We start from the raw sequence: 17,758 nt of genomic DNA, 5'->3' as shown, positions 1-17,758 counted from the left end.
AGGCTCTGCCCTCTATTCTGCTAGTCAGCCTGGGTGGTGTCTTGGACCGGTGAGGAGTTGTTGAATGGGAAGAATGGCACTTTGACTGCAGTATATCCCGTCTCAAGTGCTCAAGAAAACCCTCTAGCTGCTCTCCCTCGTAGGAGTAGTATGTGGATGTGTGTGGTAGTTTGTGCCTTGAGGTAGCCATCACCGTAATTGTCGAGATATTGTGGCAGGTGAGCTGGTCGGCGCGGACGGACCACATCTTGTGGAGGATATTCTCTGTTAACTGGCATCCTTGGGCTGTAGCAGTTACTGGCTCCGGCTTGAAGGACCATGAAAAATAGGGGGTAGGGTTGTAGAGAATCGAAGGACCATGAATGTAATAAGAAATCTTAGGTGCTGGCTTATGGCCGGTAGCAACCACTACAGAATATCCGGTCAGAACAACGATGAGGCGGATGTCCAGGTTAAGGGGAGTTTAATGGAAGAAGATGTCCACATTCACACATCACATACACATCTGACCACCCATGGTTCAGATAACTGAGAATCATGTCCAGTGAGAACTGACATTAACTATGTGGTTCTGAAAGGAAAGCGGAGAAAGAAAACTTAGGCTATAGCACTGCTATAATATGAATGACATGGCTGTATATGCTAGCACAGGTAAGTATAAAACAGCAAGGGCTATACACTGCAGCAGGCATAAGGCCTAGTCACATGGCAATAGACTAAACAACCTATTGGACTTGTACACATGAAACTCAGGCAAATGTGCTCAAATAAACATTACAGTAATGTTGAAATGTATACATAATATAAATACAATGAGCATGAGTGATATATATAATAGAAAATAGCCTAGCACCATAAAGGAGAAATGCTAATAAACTGCTAATCGCTAACAGTCATGCTAAAATGCTCATGCATTCCAATGCTAGGGGAGCGCGAGCTAGCTAACAAACTTAACACACAGTAATTCTACACAATAGACCACAAGACTTAGCTCCACATAAATGACACACAAGGAGGAAAAGTTGAGCAGGAGGGAAACTGTGGAAATGCTCATCAGGATGGGGAAAGCACGTTTCTGACCACACAGTGTGCTGGGGTCATAGACTAACTGAAACCGAAGTTCCTGGAATCAACGCCACTGATAGGCTGAATGAGATTTGGTGATAAGTATTTGGTGTGACTTTGACAGATAAGACACTAACAAAAGTGGGGGTCCTCTGAATGGGAGAATGAGCTGTCCGACTAGAACTAACCAGATGGGATGGCTAGAATCAGCTGACTGAAGCTGGCCATTTTAACAATATCTAAACGCATAATTGAGACATAATTAATTGAAGTTTGAATATTTGACATTTTGGCCTTACCCACGCCTCCTTTAAGAATCCAGAATGTTTCATCTGATTCGGCTACAAAGCAAAAATGGGTGTCATATGAAGCTTTACCGCTTGCTCTGAAATATTAGTAGTATTTTCCCATTTAAATAACCATTTCTTTAAATTAATTTGAGGTAATGAAATGTATAAACATGAATATAGAAAGTATACACATTTTCATTTGGCAAATTGTTCTATATATTGTTGAACATAATATACTCTACAGCATATCAGTGTTCCAGAGTGGGATCTCTGTTACTTTTAGAGTTGTGTTTAAATTTGTAAGCATTACCAACAGCGTGAATATAACATTTGATTCACTCTGCTGGTGATTTGTAGGATGTGCAATGATACAAGTAAAAGGAGGGCTGTGATTGGTTACATTGCCTACTATGCCAATTTCTCTGTTTAAAATGGGCCATAACTTTAAAAGTAGCAGAGAGGGAACTCTGGAACTTTGATTTGCCCGTAGAGTATATTATGTTCAACAATATCTATAGAAAAATAAAAAAATTGCATATTTTGAATATTCATGTTTATATTTTTCAATGTTAATAAATTAATGTACAAAAATTGTTATTGAAAGCAAAATACTACTGATTTTACAGAGCAAGCGATAAACCTTCATATGACACCAATTTCTGCTTTGTGGCTCCTACAGATGAAACATTATGGAGTCTTAAAGGAGGCATGGGTAAGGCCAAGGTGTCATAAATATGCCAACTTTGATTAATAATTTCTCAATTATGCTTTTAGATATAAATGTCAAATATATGTCAACAATCCTTTCTCCAAAGGAACATTCTATGGATGACATTTTGTGAAAATCTCAAAAACCATGGTATTTTCTTGTCCTGGTTTCGTGAGGAATAACCCTTATGTTACTGTCTCAAGTTTCACTCACTCACACCTTGATACTGCAGCTACCCCTCTCTCATACATTCTGTTCTCTCTCACTTTTCCCTCCCTGTTTGTCTTTTCTGTTCCTCTTCCTTATTCTTTCTCTCCCTGCACTCTATAATTAAAGAGGTTTATCACTCTGTAATCAGCAGACTTCAATATGTGACACAAGATGGTATATTTATCAGATTGTAGATTTACACAGTAAAAAGTAAATTGGTTATAGCCTGGTCCCAGATCTGTTTGTGCTCCTGCGAACTACATTGCTGTCATTGTCAAGTGAAGTTTGGCATGACAATGATTTACAGAGAGTTGGCATGATGGCACAAACACTCAGGCTAAGGCAGTGGCGGACGCCAAGCTCTCAATATCAAGTTTCGCATGGACCCCCTAGTCATTTAATGTGGGGCCAATCATTAGTCAATCGTGTTGTTCTCAATATACCTCATGCTATTAGACACTGAAAGATGGACCTACAAGTGATTTGCATAACAAAACATCCCAGTCATGGTTCTTCGTAATTATATATTTTTTAATACCCAAACATTTATGATGACAAATCTATTTGGTTCACATAACAAACCTCACTGAACAGTTACAAAAAAAATGTTTTGTGTGTGCAAAGAGTGCTAGGAAATAAGCAAATACTGTCCAATGATATTGTAGCAAGGATTTGGAGGTGTGGCTTATTGGGGTGCGTGGCTTTCAGTTAGTTATTTTTGGCCACCTGTAAGTGTGAATGTCTTTCTAGTTCACCTGGTCTGTTGACTTTCAGTTGCTCTTCTGATTTACATTGGGGGCTCACTGTTAAATCTAGCACAGGGGCCTGTGACGATGTAGTTACGCCACAGGGCTAAGGAGTTTGTGTTAGTAAATTAATCATCTTTCATATAATTTTTTGAAGGATGAAAGCATCCCAAGAAGAGGGAGACTTCAGAAAAGGTAGATTACTGTGTTTTTTAGTTTTGGGTTGTGAATTAAATTTGTATATATACAGTGCATTTGGAAAGTATTCAGACCGCTTCCCCTTTTCCACATTTTGTTACGTTACAGCCTTATTCTAAAATTGATTTAATTAGACATTTTTGCACATTTATTAAAAATCAAAACCAGATACCTTATTTACATAACTATTCAGACCCTTTGCTATGAGACTCGAAAATTCAGACCCTTTGCTATGAGACTCTAAATTGAGCTCAGGTGCATCCTGTTTCCATTGATCATGCTTGAGATGTTTCTACAACTTGATTTGGAGTCCACCTGTGGTAAATTCAATTGATTGGACATTATTTGGAAAAGCACACACCTGTCTATATAAGATCCCACAGTTGACAGTGCATGTCAGAGCAAAAACCAAGCCATGAGGTCGAAGGAATTGACGTAGAGCTCCGAGACAGGATTGTGTCTAGGCACAGATCTGGGGAAGGGTACCAAAAATGTCTGCAGCATTGGAAGTCCCCAAGAACACAGTGGCCTCCATCATTCTTAAATCGAAGAAGTTTGGAACCACCAAGACTCTTCCTAGAGCTGGCCGCCTGGCCAAACTGTGCAATCAGGGGAGAAGGGCCTTGGTCAGGGAGGTGACCAAGAACCTGATGGTCACTCTGATAGAGCTCCAGAGTTGCTCTGTGGAGATGGGAGAACCTTCCAGAAGGACAACCATCTCTGCAGCACTCCACCAATCAGGCCTTTATGGTAGAGTGGCCAGACGGAAGCCACTCCTAACTAAAATGCACATGACAGCCCGCTTGGAGTTTGCCAAAAGGCACCTAAAGGACTCTCAGACCATGAGAAACAAGATTCTCTGGTCTGATGAAACCAAGATTGAACTCTTTGGCCTGAATGCCAAGCATCACGTCTGGAGGAAACCAGGCACCATCCCTACGGTGAAGCATGGAAGTGGCAGCATCATGCTGTGGGGATGTTTTTCAGCGGCAGGGAGACTAGTCAGCATCGAGGGAAAGATGAACGGAGTAAAGTACAGAGAGATCCTTGATGAAAACCTGCTCCAGAGCACTCTGGACCTCAGACTGGGGCGAAGGACAACGACCCTAAGCACACAGCCAAGACAACGCAGGAGTGGCTTCGGGACAAGTCTCTGAATGTCCTTGAGTGGCCCAGCCAGAGTAAAGTGTCTGAATACTTATGTAAATGTGATATTTCCGGGTTTCTTTTTTTTTGTTTTAGTTTTTTTCATAAATGTGCAAAAAATTCTAAAAACCTGTTTTTGCTTTGTCATTATGGGGTATGGTGTGTAGATTGAGGGGGAAAAAAACAATTTGATCCATTTTAGAATAAGGCTGTAACGTAACAAAATGTGGAAAAAGTCAAGGGGTCCGAATGCACTGTAGTTTGGATGTGATCATATGGAAGTTTCATTGCAAACATCTTTCAAAGTAATAATTCAGTCTTCCATCCTCCATAACAGAGAGAGCTTTGCTCTGGTCAAAGGGGCCGTCCTTCTCCTGGAAGAGGGAGAGAGGGAGGGGCCACATGAAGAGACATCGCCCAATCACTCACTTTCACCCCTGAAGCTGGGGGGCGGAGCTTCAGACACACAGCACAGACAGCTGCACGCCATGGTGTCACTACTAAGACCAGAGGACACTATCAAACTGGTGAGACCTGTCAGCAGTCACATGCCCAGAGGTAGAATGTATAGAATAAGCATACAATGGATAGGACAGGCATTGTGTGAAGGACTGGGTTTAAACTTGGGTCATCTGCAGTCTGCACACCACAACACTGTGTTTGTGCTTAGATAATGCCTGGGCATCAGCAAGTCTTCAGGTCTCAGGCAAGGTTACTCATCACTGTTGCGTGGTTCACCAAACCACCTCTGTTACAACACATTTACATTTTAGTCATTTAGCAGACGCTCTTATCCAGAGCGACTTACAGTTAGTGAGTGCATAATTTTTTATTGTTTTATTTTTTCATACTGGCCCAATTGAACCCACAACCCTGGCGTTGCAAGCGCCATGCTCTACCAACTGAGCTACACAGGGCCCATAGCATGACTAGAACAGGCGTGATGCCTGGAGCACTGAGTAATGTCATGTTAAAAGCTTCTACTAATGGGTCACATTCATGTAATCCTTTTCACTAGGTCTCAAAGTGCCTTTACATTATAGAAAGGATGGTAACTCACCCTTAAACACCTCCAACATGTAACATCCTAGCCTGGTGGTCCCAGATCTGTTTGTGTTCTTGCCAACTCCATTACTCATTGTCAAACCCAAACCTGTTTGGCATGACAAGGTGTTGGCACGATAGCACACCAGACTCAGGCTAGTAACATCCACCTACACATATAGTACCAGTCAAAAGTTTGGACACACCTACTCATTCAAGGGTTTTTCTTTATTTTTACATTGTAGAATAATAGTGAAGACATCAAAACTATGAAATAACACATATGGAATCATGTAGTAACCAATAAAGTGTTAAACAAATCGAAATATATTTTATACTTGAGATTCTTCAAATAGCCACCCATTGCCTTGATGAGAGCTTTGCACACTCTTGGCATTCTCGCAACCAGCTTCACCTGGAATGCTTTTCCAACAGTCTTGAAGGAGTTCCCACATATGCTGAGCACTTGTTGGCTGCTTTTCCTTCACTCTGCGGTCCGACTCATCCCAAACCATCTCAATTGGGTTGAGGTCAGGGGATTGTGGAGGCCAGGTCATCTGATGCAGCACTCCATCACTCTCCTTCTTGGTAAAATAGCCCTTACACAGCCTGGAGGAGTGTTGGGTCATTGTCCTGTTGAAAAACAAATGATAATCCCACTAAGCCCAAACCAGATGGGATGGCGTATCGCTGCAGAATGCTCTGGTAGCCATGCTGGTTAAGTGTGCCTTGAATTCTAAATAAATCACAGACAGTGTCACCAGCAAAGCACCCCCACATCATAACACCTCCTCCTCCATGCTTTATGGTGGGAACTACACATGCAGAGATAATCCGTTCACCCACACCGTGTCTCACAATGACACGGCAGTTGGAACCAAAAATCTCCAATTTGGACTCCAGACCAAAGGACACATTTCCACCGGTCTAATGTCCATTGCTCATGTTTCTTGGCCCAAGCAGGTCTCTTCTTCTTATTGGTGTCCTTTAGTAGTGGTTTCTTTGCAGCAATTTGACCATGAAGGCCTGATTCACACAGTCCCCTCTGAACAGTTGATGTTGAGATGCGTCTGTGACTTGAACTCTGTGAAGCATTTATTTGGCCTGCAATTTCTGAGGCTGGTAACTCTAATGAACTTATCCTCTGCAGCAGAGGTAACTCTGGGTCTTCCATTCCTGTGGCGGTCCTCATGAGAGCCAGTTTCATCATAGCACTTGATGGTTTTTGCGACTGCACTTGAAGAAATTTTCAAAGTTCTTGAAATGTTCCGTATTGACTGACCTTCATGTCTTAAAGTAATGATGGACTGTCATTTCTCTTTGCTTATTTGAGCTGTTCTTGCTATAATATGGACTTGGTCTTTTACCAAATAGGGCTATCTTCTGTATACCACCCCTACCTTGTCACAACACAACTGATTGGCTCAAACGCATTAAGAAGGAAAGACATTCCACAAATTAACTTTTACAAAGGTACACCTGTTAATTGAAATGCATTCCAGGTGACTACCTCATGAAGCTGGTTAAGAGAATGCCAAGAATGCCAAGAGTGTGGCCAATATGGCCTCCCGAGTGGCGCAGCTGTGCCACTAGAGATCCTGGTTCGAATCCAGGCTCTGTCGTAGCCGGCCGCGACCGGGAGATCCATTGGGTTGGTGCACATTTGGCCCAGCGTCGTCCAGGGTAGGGGAGGGAATGGCCGGCAGGGATGTAGCTCAGTTGGTAGAGCATGGCGTTTGCAACGCCAGGGTTGTGGGTTCGATTCCAACGGGGGGCCAGTATGAAAAATATAAATGTATGCACTCACTTAACTGTAAGTCGCTCTGGATAAGAGCGTCTGCTAAATGACTAAATAAAAAATTAATATTGCAGTTTAGGCGCAATTTAGATTTCGGCCACTAGATGGCAGCAGTGTGTGTGCAAAGTTTCAGATTGATCCAGTGAAGCATTTCAATACTGGACTATTTTGTATCAAGTATGCCCAAATATGCCGAATTGGTCAATTGATACATTTTCAAGTACATAACTATAGAGAACATACAAAAATGATATGGTAATACAACATGTAAGTTTATACACTCCCAGGAATGTCATACATGATGGATCATTAGCTTATACACTAACTTTCACACATCTAGATGGCCGGGCGGGGGGTGGGTGTGGAGCCAGAGACAGGAGGGGTTCAAACTGTAGAACCCAGTTCCTACATTTGAAATATACAAATTGATTTTATCAAACAAAACTATGACAAATCAGAGCAAGATTACTGAATGTAAGTACATTATATACCTTCAGAGGTGAATGTATCAAACCAGTTGCCATGATACGTTTTTTGTTGTCGTGCACTCTCCTCAAACAATAGCATGTTATTGTTTCACTGTAATAGCTACTGTACATTGGACAGTGCAGTTAGATTAACAAGAATTTAAGCTTTCTGCCCATATAAGACATGTCTATGTCCTGGAAAGTTTGCTGTTACTTACAACAGTCATGCTAATCACATTAGCACACGTTAGCTCAACCGTCCCGTATACGGAACACCGATCCCGTAAAGGGTAAACGGCATGATCATTGCACAAGTGCACCTTGTGCTGGGGACAATAAAAGGCCATTAAATGTGCAGTTTTGTCACACAACACAATGCCACAGATGTCTCAAGTTTTGAGGGAGCGCGCAATTGACATGTTGACTGCCGGAATGTCCACCAGAGCTGTTGCCAGATAATTGAATGTTCATTTCTCTACCATAAGATGCCTCCAACAACGTTTTAGAGAATTTGGCAGTACGTCCAATCGGCCTCACAACCGCAGACCACGTGTAACCACGCCAGCCCAGGACCACATCCGGCTTCTTCAACTGCAGGATCGTCTGAGACCAGCCACCCGGACAGCTGATGAAACTGTGTTTGCACAACCGAAGAATTTATACACACACTCAGGGAAGCTCATCTGCATGTTTGTCGTCCTCACCAGGATCTTGACCTGACTGCAGTTCGGCGTCGTAACCGACTGCAGTGGGCATATGCTCACCTTCGATGGACACTAGCACACTGGAGAAGTGTGCTCTTCACAGATGAATCCCGGTTTCAACGGTACCGGGCAGATGGCAGACGTGGGCGAGCGGTTTGCTGATGTCAACGTTGTGAACAGAGTGCCCCATTGTGGCAGTGGGGTTATGGTATGGGCAGGCATAAGCTGCGGATAACAAACACAAGTGCATCGATGGCAATTTGAATGCACAGAGATACCGTGACGAGATTCTGAGGCCCATTGTTGTGCAATTCATACACCGCCATCACCTCATGTTTCAGCATGATAATGCAAGGCCCTATGTCGCAAGGATCTGTACACAATTCCTGGAAGCTGAAAATGTCCCAGTTCTTCCATGGCCTGCATACTCACCAGACATGTCACCCACAGGCGACAATCAACAGCCTGATCAACTCTGTGAAGGAGATGTGTTGCGCTGCATGAGGCAGATGGTGGTCACACCAGATACTGACTGCTTTTCTCATCCAGGCCCCCTACCTTTTTTTTAAGGTACCTGTGACGAACAGATGCATATCTGTATTCCCAGACGTGTGAAATCCATAGATTAGGGCCTAATTAATTTAATTCAATTTACTGATGTCCTTATATAAACTGTAACTCAGTAAAATCTTTGAAATTGTTGCATGTTGTGTTTTATATTTTTGTTCAGTGTATAAATGCCCTTTATCCCTGTCTCAACCCTACCTGTACATGTCGTCCCTTATCCCTCCTTTCTCTCCCACCTCCCCATCTCCATGCAGGCGGTGAGGTTGGAGTCAGTGAGTCCAGTCAGGGTGCGGTATCTGATCGTAGTCTCCACCTTCAGTAACAAACAGGAGAGCATTCTACTGGGGATGGACTTCCCCGACACAGACAGGTGTGTGCTGTTGTCATTGTTTCAGTAGAGGTGTACAGTGGTTGCTGTGGTTACCTTAGACCCTTTGCTGGGCAGTATTCCGTATTTTACGATATACCGGTACTGATGCACGGACCGGTTTGGGTTTTTACTTTGCCTTCTATAACGGTATTTGAATGTTTTGGTTTGTTAAATGTGATACGCCGTGTGTAACGTCCATTTTTATAGTTTACTTCGCTACTTGAGTCATCTCTCTCCGCGCTTTCTCTCTCTCCATGCCGCTTTCCACACAGACCTAGCCCCGCCCCCTGTCACTCAAGGAGCGCATTTGTTGTTCCTCGACCACGAGACACTTGCTTTCAGTCTGCATGGTAAATGCAGCACATGCAACAATGTACAACGATGCTGTTTTCACTTACTACTTAATATAAATCCTCTAGCGTTCTATAATTACACTTAGTTTGTGTTTCTTACATCTGCAAACAGCGTGTTTGGCTTTTCTTAGCAAGTTGGGCCTAAATCTTGTTCGCCACTAATTGCTAGTTAGCTAGCTAGCGAACTAATAAATGTACTAAGTCAGAGCAAACGTAACTAGCTATACAGCCTGATAATACCAGTGAGGGTGTAGACCTAAATCAGCATGTTGTTTGTACAATAGTATCTTCTAAATCAAAGAAGAATATGCAAAGCATTAATATGTTAGCTACATAACGTAGCTAAGAGAACATTCAATGTAGCCAAAGATTATAGCGTCCCCTAGGAAACACTTATCAACACTTTGGTTCCTACCCTGTCACAATAACTCCTACCTGGCATTTTCATTCATTGTCATGTCAAACAACACTGTATTCAAAGTGCCCACTATTATATTTTAACTATAGAATTAGAATAATCATTCTATTTCCGTAATTCCAATAGTTAACCCAAGTGTTATTGCTCTAAAGTGCAACATTTGGTTAAAAATAAGGCCTAGATTGTTTGCCCATATCGTGCAGCCCTACGTGGCAGTGTGGAAATGATGTCAAATGAGTGCAGGAAATGCAGAAATTGTTGAAAATGCAAATAATTATTTGAACAGTGTAAAACAATCAGTATGGAGAAAGGCCCATTGAAATCACTTAGAATGTATGTGTTGCCACCCTAGGGTCACGCACTACTCATAAAGCACATTTAGAACTTGTATTATTAAAAAACATAAAATACTGTCATACCGTTCAATTTGGCCATATCGCCCAGCCCTACCTTAGACCAGTCTAGAGAATGACTTACGTTGATAGAAAATAAATCTAGTAAATGTTGCCAAACAAAGAGAAATGAATGAAAACAATCTGTCTCTGTTTCTTTCAGTGGTCAGTGTACTATCGGTCTGGTTGTGCCGATATGGAGCGACACACAAGTGTATCTGGACGGAGATGGGTAAGCGTTAAAAACGTGTTGTTGTGAGTGAAAGAGAAAGATGGAGGGATGAACTGAAAGAGTGCAGGAGTCAAATGAGGAAACTAGGAAGTAGCTTGCTGAGCCTTTGCCACAGCACGGTTGGCCTGGCATCTTGGTGGCTGGGCAGACATAGTAATACCAATGAGTAATCTCTCTCTGTTTATGTACTTGGATTATTCTCAATTTGTTTATGTCACTATGTCACCCCTTAGGTCAACACTTAAAACATCTGCATTCACTGCATAAGTACTTTCTAATAAAATCCAATAACATTTTATTTGTCACATGTGCCGAATACAACAATTGTGGACTTTACAGTGAAATGCTCACTTATGAGCCCTTTCCCAACAATGCAGTTAAAAAGTAAGAAATTTAACAAATAGATCAAAAGAAAAGTAATAAAATAACAACAATGCTGTATACAAGGAGTACCGGTACCGAGTTAGTGTACTGGGGTACGAGGTAGTTAGGGTGATTGATTGATTTAAGGTAATATGTACCTGTATGTTTGGTTAGGTGACTGATTTAAGTACTATGGACATGTAGGTAGGGGGTGAGAAATAGAAAGTCCAGGTAGCAGTCTTATGGCTTTGGGGTAGATGTTCAGGAACCTTTTGGTCCCAGACTTGGCGCTCCGGTACCGCTTGCTGTACGTTGCAGAGAGAACAGACTGTGACTTGGGTGGCTGGAGTCTTTGACCCTTTTTAGGACCTTCCTTTGACACCACCTGGTATAGAGGTCTTGGATGGCAGGGAGCTCGGCCCCAGTGATGTACTGGGCCATACGCAAGCAGTTGCCATACCAAGCGGTAATGCAGCCTGTCAAGATGCTCTCAATTGTGCAGCTGTATAACTTTTTGAGGATCTGAGGGCCCATGCCAAACCTTTTCAGCCTCCTGAGGTGTATGAGGTGTTGTCGTGCCCTCTTCATGACTGTGTTGGTGTTTTTGGACCATGATTGGTCCTTAGTGATGTGGATACCAAGGAACTTGAAGCTCTCGACCGTCTCCACTACAGCCCTGTCGATGTGAATGGGGGCGTGCTCGGCCCTCTGTTTCCTGTAGTCCACGATCAGCTCCTTTTGTCTTGCTGACATTGAGGGAGAAGTTGTGGATCTGTTGGGGCAGTATGCGAATTGGAGTAGGTCCAAAGTGTCTGGGATGATGGAGTTGATGTGAGCCATGACCAGCCTTTCGAAGCATTTCATGGCGACTGATGTGAGTACTACATCAGTCATTTAGGTTACCATGGCGTTCTTGGGCACAGGGACTATGGTGGTCTGCTTGAAACGTGGGTATTAGACTGGGTCAGGGAGAAGTTGAAAATGTCAGTGAAGACACCTAGCTAGCTGGTCAGCGCATGCTCCGAGTACGCGTCTGTTTGATAGATTTGTGTTACGCTCCTTGAAAGCGGCAGCTCTAGCCTTTAGCTCAGTGCGGATGTTGCCTGTAATCCATGGCTTCTGGTTGGGATATGTACGTTCGGTCATTGTGGGGACTACGTCATCGATGCACTTATTAATGAAGCCGGTGACTGATGTGGTAAACTCTTCAATGCCGTCAGATGAATCCCGTAACATTTTACATTCTGTGCTAGTGAAACAGTCCTGTAGCTTAGCGGCCGCTTCATCGGACCATTTCCGTATTGAGCACATCACTGGTACTTCCTGTTTGAGTTTTTGCTTGTAAGCAGGAATTAAGAGGATGGAGTTATGGTCAGATTATGGCCAAATCCAGGTTAGTAATCGCTTTATTGATGTCCAGAAGCTCTTTTCGGTCATATGAAACGATGGCCTAAACATTATGTAAAAATAAAAAGCACCGTTGGCCAGGGGCCTGTAAAACGGTGGCCATCCCCTCCGGCGCCATTATTTCAATAGTTTGTTCACAATGTGTTTAAGCGTTGACTGTAAAGTTTATGTAGAGCTTTTGGCTGTTCTGGTGTGTGGTGGGAATGTGTTGCTTCGTTGACCTGGGTGTGCAGCAGTGTTGCCTCAAGGGAGAAGATTCCGTTTACCATAGATCTAGGATCAGATTACTCCACCTCCAATCTTAACCAGGAGTAAGAAACCGCATTCAATTGATGTTGTAGCCCTGTCTTGTTCTGTGTAGCGGTAATAGGGTTCACATGCTGTCTCTGTGAAGTGTCTCTGTCACACCACGACTCTCACACCCACTGACTGGGTGTCTGCCATTAGCAGGATCATACCTTCACACTGCAATGATGCTATCTCTCTCCCTCTCTCTTTCACACACACACCATCCATCTGTGTTGCACTCTTTCTCTCTCAATCACCCTCCCTTTTTATTTTTTCTCACCTTCTCAGTGGTTTCAGTGTCACGTCTGCAGAAAAGACGAGAATCTTCAAGCCTGTTTCCATACAGACTATGTGGTAGGTTTTATTCCAACCTGTTTCCATACAGACTGTGGTAGGTTTTATTCAATTCTGTTTCCATACAGACTATGTGGTAGGTTTTATTCCAACCTGTTTCCATACAGACTGTGGTAGGTTTTATTCAATTCTGTTTCCATACAGACTGTGGTAGGTTTTATTCAAGCTTGTTTCCATACAGACTGTGTGGTAGGCTGGATATTGTTGACAAATACAGTAAACACACACACACACACACACGATACTCCCTTTCAGTACTGTAATAGGATGACCTAAAACCTCTACGCTTTCATCCATAATGGCCTTTAGTCTTTTTCACTGTGTAGACCCTGATGTGTGTGTCTCCGCTGTCCCCAGGTCAGTGCTGCAGGCACTCCATGGCTGCTGTGAGCGGGCGGTGAAGGGGGCAGTGATCCCAGGCTGTGGACTGGACTGGGCTCAACACTACTACGGTCATGTGGAGTCTGACCGCTTCTGTCTCAACGAGTGGGGAGCCATGACGGGCCTGGAGTCACTCAGGAGGGACAGCGCCGGGCAGAGGTGTGTGTGTGTGTGTGTATGTCGGCTAGATGTGGAAGGGGAAGCAGGTAGTCATACTCTGTCTCTCTCTCTCTTGTCTGTATGCAGCTCGACAGAGAGGGTGTCTGTGGAGCGGCAGATCAAAGAGGAGCTCAGAGACATCATGAGAACAGAAGACCTAGAGAATATCACCTCCAAACAGGTACCACAAAGATGTACTATAATACATTTTAAAAAAGCACTTTTCATGAAATAAGCCCAATACTTGGCAAGGTCACAGGCGAAGGCGATAGCTGCCTCAAGTGGCTGAAATGCAACCGAAGTGGAAGTAGATCACTTGATAGAATTGATCATAATCGATATGGTAATATACAGGGAGTCTGTCTACAGTCTATGACCGAAATGACTTGTAGAGTCTGTGTCCGTATCTATGACACTTTACCTGTAACACAAGCCATTTAAACCGGCCAAGTCAGAACCAGAGCTCAAAAGCTCATTTTAACCTCATGGACGGATTGAATGCTCATTGGGAGCAAATATGGCGTTGCGTTGTTCAGTTGGCCATCCTGCTCCTGTCTCCTTCCCCAGGTCCGCAGTGCACTGGAGACCAGGATAGGCATGGACATGAAGAACTACAAGGAATACATTGACAACGAGATGATGGTCACCATGGCGCAGATGGACAAGCCCTCCAAAATATTTGACTACTTGTTCCTGGTGAGTCCCATCTGACCCTTAACAATGTCACCTTCGACCTATGCCACACAGCAGTAGCCCCTAACCACAGATCTGATCGGCTTACCCAATCCCAAATCCTAACCTTGATCATGTGGAGCGGTATGGGTTACCTTTACAACGAGTCCCGTGACACTTGTGGGGGTCGTAGATTGGTCATATTAATTTGTAGGCCAAACCGTTCGAAATGCTACAGACATTTTTGTGAGAAGACCGATTTTCAGGATGCCTCCTGGTCTGATAAACAGCGCTGTAGCTCTGCCACTTTCCACTGCAGATGCGGAAGGGCGACATAGGCGGATGCGGTGGATTGAGACTCAACCCATACAAAAAATAACTCTAGTTTAAACTGACGGATTTTGTTGGTTATTTTTTTATTATGTTACTTAGATGGACTCTAGGGGATTTAAGTTGTAAAGAAATCTCCCCGGGGATGATCATCACAGGAAGTGCACTGTAGCCAAGAGTCGGTCACGACTCCAGCCTAGTGTTTACAGCTGGTGAATAGAAAGCTCTGGCCCTCTCCTCTCCAGGCTGGTGAATAAGGCTCGGTCTCTCTCTCTCTCTCTCTCTGTGTGTGTCTTTTGAGGGCTCTGAGTGGAATGCTGCCAACTTTGAGGAGCTACAGAAAAACAAGTAAACTTTTCATTTACTGCCATGTGTGTTTGTACGCTTGTTATTGACGTATGGAAGGTGCGTAAGCAAATGAGCAAGCCAATGTGTTGTGTTGTTGCTGGGTAACTAAGTGTCTGCCAATGACATTGCAGTGTGGGCTACATCCTGAACGTGACGCGGGAGATCGACAACTTTTTCCCAGAATCCTTCAGCTACATGAACATCAGAGTGTACGACGTGGAGGCTACAGACCTGCTGTCACACTGGAAAGACACATACACCTTCATCAACACAGCCAGGTAGTCTCACCCTCCTCTTCCTCCTCTCACTCGTAGACCTTCTCCCTGCATTGCGCTGTAATGATATGGATTTTAAGTCGATTTATGTCTATTCTATAATATTTTTTACTGTTTGAATGATGTGTTAACGATGTGCCACCCTGAATAAGCCAGTGAAAGTCTCAAGGATGACACTGTTCATTTTAGTCACACAATGATGACACAACCCCTTTCTGCCCTCCCAATAGGCAGAGTGGCCAGGCGGTGCTGGTGCACTGTAAGATGGGCGTGTCTCGCTCTGGGTCCACAGTGGTGGCCTACGCCATGAAGCAGCAGCGCTGGTCCCTGGAAGTGGCTCTGTCCTACGTCAGGGACCGCAGGCCCATCGTCCAGCCCAACGACGGCTTCATGAAGCAGCTCCACACCTACAGCGGCATCCTCAACGCCAGGTTAATTAACGCGCGTATGTGTGTGTCCCCGAGTGGCGCAGTGGTCTAAGGCACTGCAGCGCAGTGCTAGCTGTGCCACTAGAGATCCTGGTTCGAATCCAGGCTCTGTCGTAACCGGCCGCGACCGGGAGACCCATGGGGCGGCGCACAATTGGCCCAGCGTCGTCCAGGGTAGGGGAGGGAATGGCCGGCAGGGGTGTAGCTCAGTTGGTAGAGCATGGCGTTTGCAACGCCAGGGTTGTGGGTTTGATTCCCACGGGGGGCCAGTATAAAAAAAATAATGTATGCACTCACTAACTGTAAGTCGCTCTGGATAAGAGCGTCTGCTAAATGACTAAAATGTAAATGTAAATGTTAACGTCACCTGTATGTTTACTGTACCCTACATTCCAGTCAGCAGCGCCATAGCGCTCTCTGGAGGTGGAAGTCACGGGCAGAGAAGGAGCAGAGGAAGATTGAGAGAGAGCAGTCTGCTGCTTCACACAGCAATGAGGAGGAGGAGGAGGAGGAGGAGGAGAGCGAGGAGGAGGAGGAAGAGTTGGAGAGTCTGGATGAAGTTGATGAGGCAGATAAAGAGATGGTTAGGAAATATTTATGATTAGGATGATATTGTCAAGATCTGGATGAATTATATTTTGCGGCAATTTATTATATTTGAATTATTTGAAGCAATCATAAATCTCTCTCAATCTCTCTCTTGACCAGGTATTTGAAGAGCCTGCCCACAAGTCTGAGACTGACCCAGAAGCTCCATCCATGGAACAGGCTGCTCTATCCACGGAACCGGCTGCATCCAATCCCCTCATCACTGTACAGGACAGTGACAAGGTGGGCAACCTCTCACAAATGTAGTGACATGACAATACCTTCTCTAATATTAGATTACACTGAATCAATGTCAAAACCAACCTGTTTATCAATCTCTAATATCCTCCCTCCCTCCCTTCCACTCTAGGTGACTTCTCACAGCCCCAGTCGCAGTGGCAGGATGAACCTCTTCTCTCTCATGCAGTCCATCAACGAACTGGAAGACGAGGACCTAAGGCATGAACAGGTAAGAGAAGTAAAAGATGGGGAAAGAGTGAAATTCAAGAGCAACAGTTTTTCTTACCCTTTATCATTCACTGGCGTAGATTGCCAACAGTCACCGGAGGTCTCCAGGGCAACGGAGGCGGAGTTATGGACGGAAAGGCCTCATGCATCAGAGGGCCCATGTGGACGTTTCACCTGAGCCAAGCAGCCTATCAGGACTCAGAAAACGGGAAGGGGCGGGGCCAAGCAAACCTGAGACCGGGGAAGGAGATGCCAAGACAATGGAGGGGCGGTAAAGAGGAAGAAGGAATGGAGAATGAGAAGCCTAGAGGAGACGCTAATAGGAAGAGATGAAATGTTCCGCCCACTTTCAAGCTATAAACATGAAAGAATTACCCTAATATATTTATATACATCAGACCAACTATCATCATCATTATATTATAGATTATTTAACAGTCATGCCTTTTGCACAATATTTCCTGTTTGGTTATTTGAATGCAGTGGTCACCAACTGATCGATCGACTGGTCGATCTCCAAGCCATTCTAGTCGATCACCAAACATTGTTAAAAAAAAACGATAAAGCCTTGCATTCCTTTTATTTTTTTGCGCTGTTGACAGTAGGTGCACTTGATTCAGCAGCCCTAGCGCCAGGAAGGCAGTGTTCATATTTTGACCATTTCATGTGTCTGAAGGTAGAACACCCCTTACTCGGCAGGCCCAGAGAGCAAATCAAGTGCACCTATAGGCCTACCGCTGGCCAATCAGATAGCTCAGATCACCATGTCTGCAGTTTCCTCGTGCCATAGACTATAAAAAGAAGCCTCGAACCCACAGCAAAGTTGATAATGTGAGATTTAAAAACGTAAAACCATGACTAGAGGGACTCGACGAATACAGCAAAGAGCTGTGCATGTTTAAGTTGTTACTCAAAACTGTCAACCAGTGGAGGCTGGTGGGAGAAGCTATAGGAGGACGGGCTCATTGTAATGGCTGGAATGGAAAAA

General features: G+C 44.2%; 2 protein-coding genes across 3 annotated transcripts in view; one reads left to right on the top strand and one right to left on the bottom strand.

The window, feature by feature from the left end:
• Window positions 1–9,165, bottom strand: part of LOC121543478 (glyoxylate reductase/hydroxypyruvate reductase-like) — a 21,214-nt gene extending 12,049 nt beyond the window's left edge. Inside the window, exon 1 of the mRNA XM_041853362.1 lies at window positions 9,143–9,165. Within this exon, the coding sequence (XP_041709296.1) occupies window positions 9,143–9,150 (8 nt within the window). The 5' untranslated portion in view covers window positions 9,151–9,165. The remainder of the gene's footprint in view (window positions 1–9,142) is intronic.
• LOC121543468 (protein phosphatase Slingshot homolog 3) overlaps window positions 1–17,758 on the top strand; it is a 22,066-nt gene extending 4,308 nt beyond the window's left edge. The window contains exons 3-17 of one of the 2 annotated variants that reach the window (XM_041853333.2): window positions 3,178–3,215; window positions 4,702–4,891; window positions 9,199–9,314; window positions 10,641–10,709; window positions 13,056–13,121; window positions 13,479–13,661; window positions 13,749–13,842; window positions 14,229–14,357; window positions 14,965–15,011; window positions 15,143–15,289; window positions 15,517–15,717; window positions 16,111–16,297; window positions 16,423–16,545; window positions 16,673–16,771; window positions 16,851–17,758. In XM_041853333.2, coding sequence (XP_041709267.1) covers window positions 3,178–3,215; window positions 4,702–4,891; window positions 9,199–9,314; window positions 10,641–10,709; window positions 13,056–13,121; window positions 13,479–13,661; window positions 13,749–13,842; window positions 14,229–14,357; window positions 14,965–15,011; window positions 15,143–15,289; window positions 15,517–15,717; window positions 16,111–16,297; window positions 16,423–16,545; window positions 16,673–16,771; window positions 16,851–17,045 — 1,884 coding nt within the window. In that variant the 3' untranslated portion in view covers window positions 17,046–17,758. The remainder of the gene's footprint in view (window positions 1–3,177; window positions 3,216–4,701; window positions 4,892–9,198; window positions 9,315–10,640; window positions 10,710–13,055; window positions 13,122–13,478; window positions 13,662–13,748; window positions 13,843–14,228; window positions 14,358–14,964; window positions 15,012–15,142; window positions 15,290–15,516; window positions 15,718–16,110; window positions 16,298–16,422; window positions 16,546–16,672; window positions 16,772–16,850) is intronic. The other variant, XM_041853343.2, reaches the window with a different exon arrangement.

This window comes from Coregonus clupeaformis, chromosome 3 (assembly GCF_020615455.1).
Source record: "Coregonus clupeaformis isolate EN_2021a chromosome 3, ASM2061545v1, whole genome shotgun sequence".
NCBI classification, from domain to species: Eukaryota; Metazoa; Chordata; class Actinopteri; order Salmoniformes; family Salmonidae; genus Coregonus; species Coregonus clupeaformis.
Note: the sequence above shows the minus strand (reverse complement) of the source record. Positions and strands in the feature narration are given on the sequence as shown.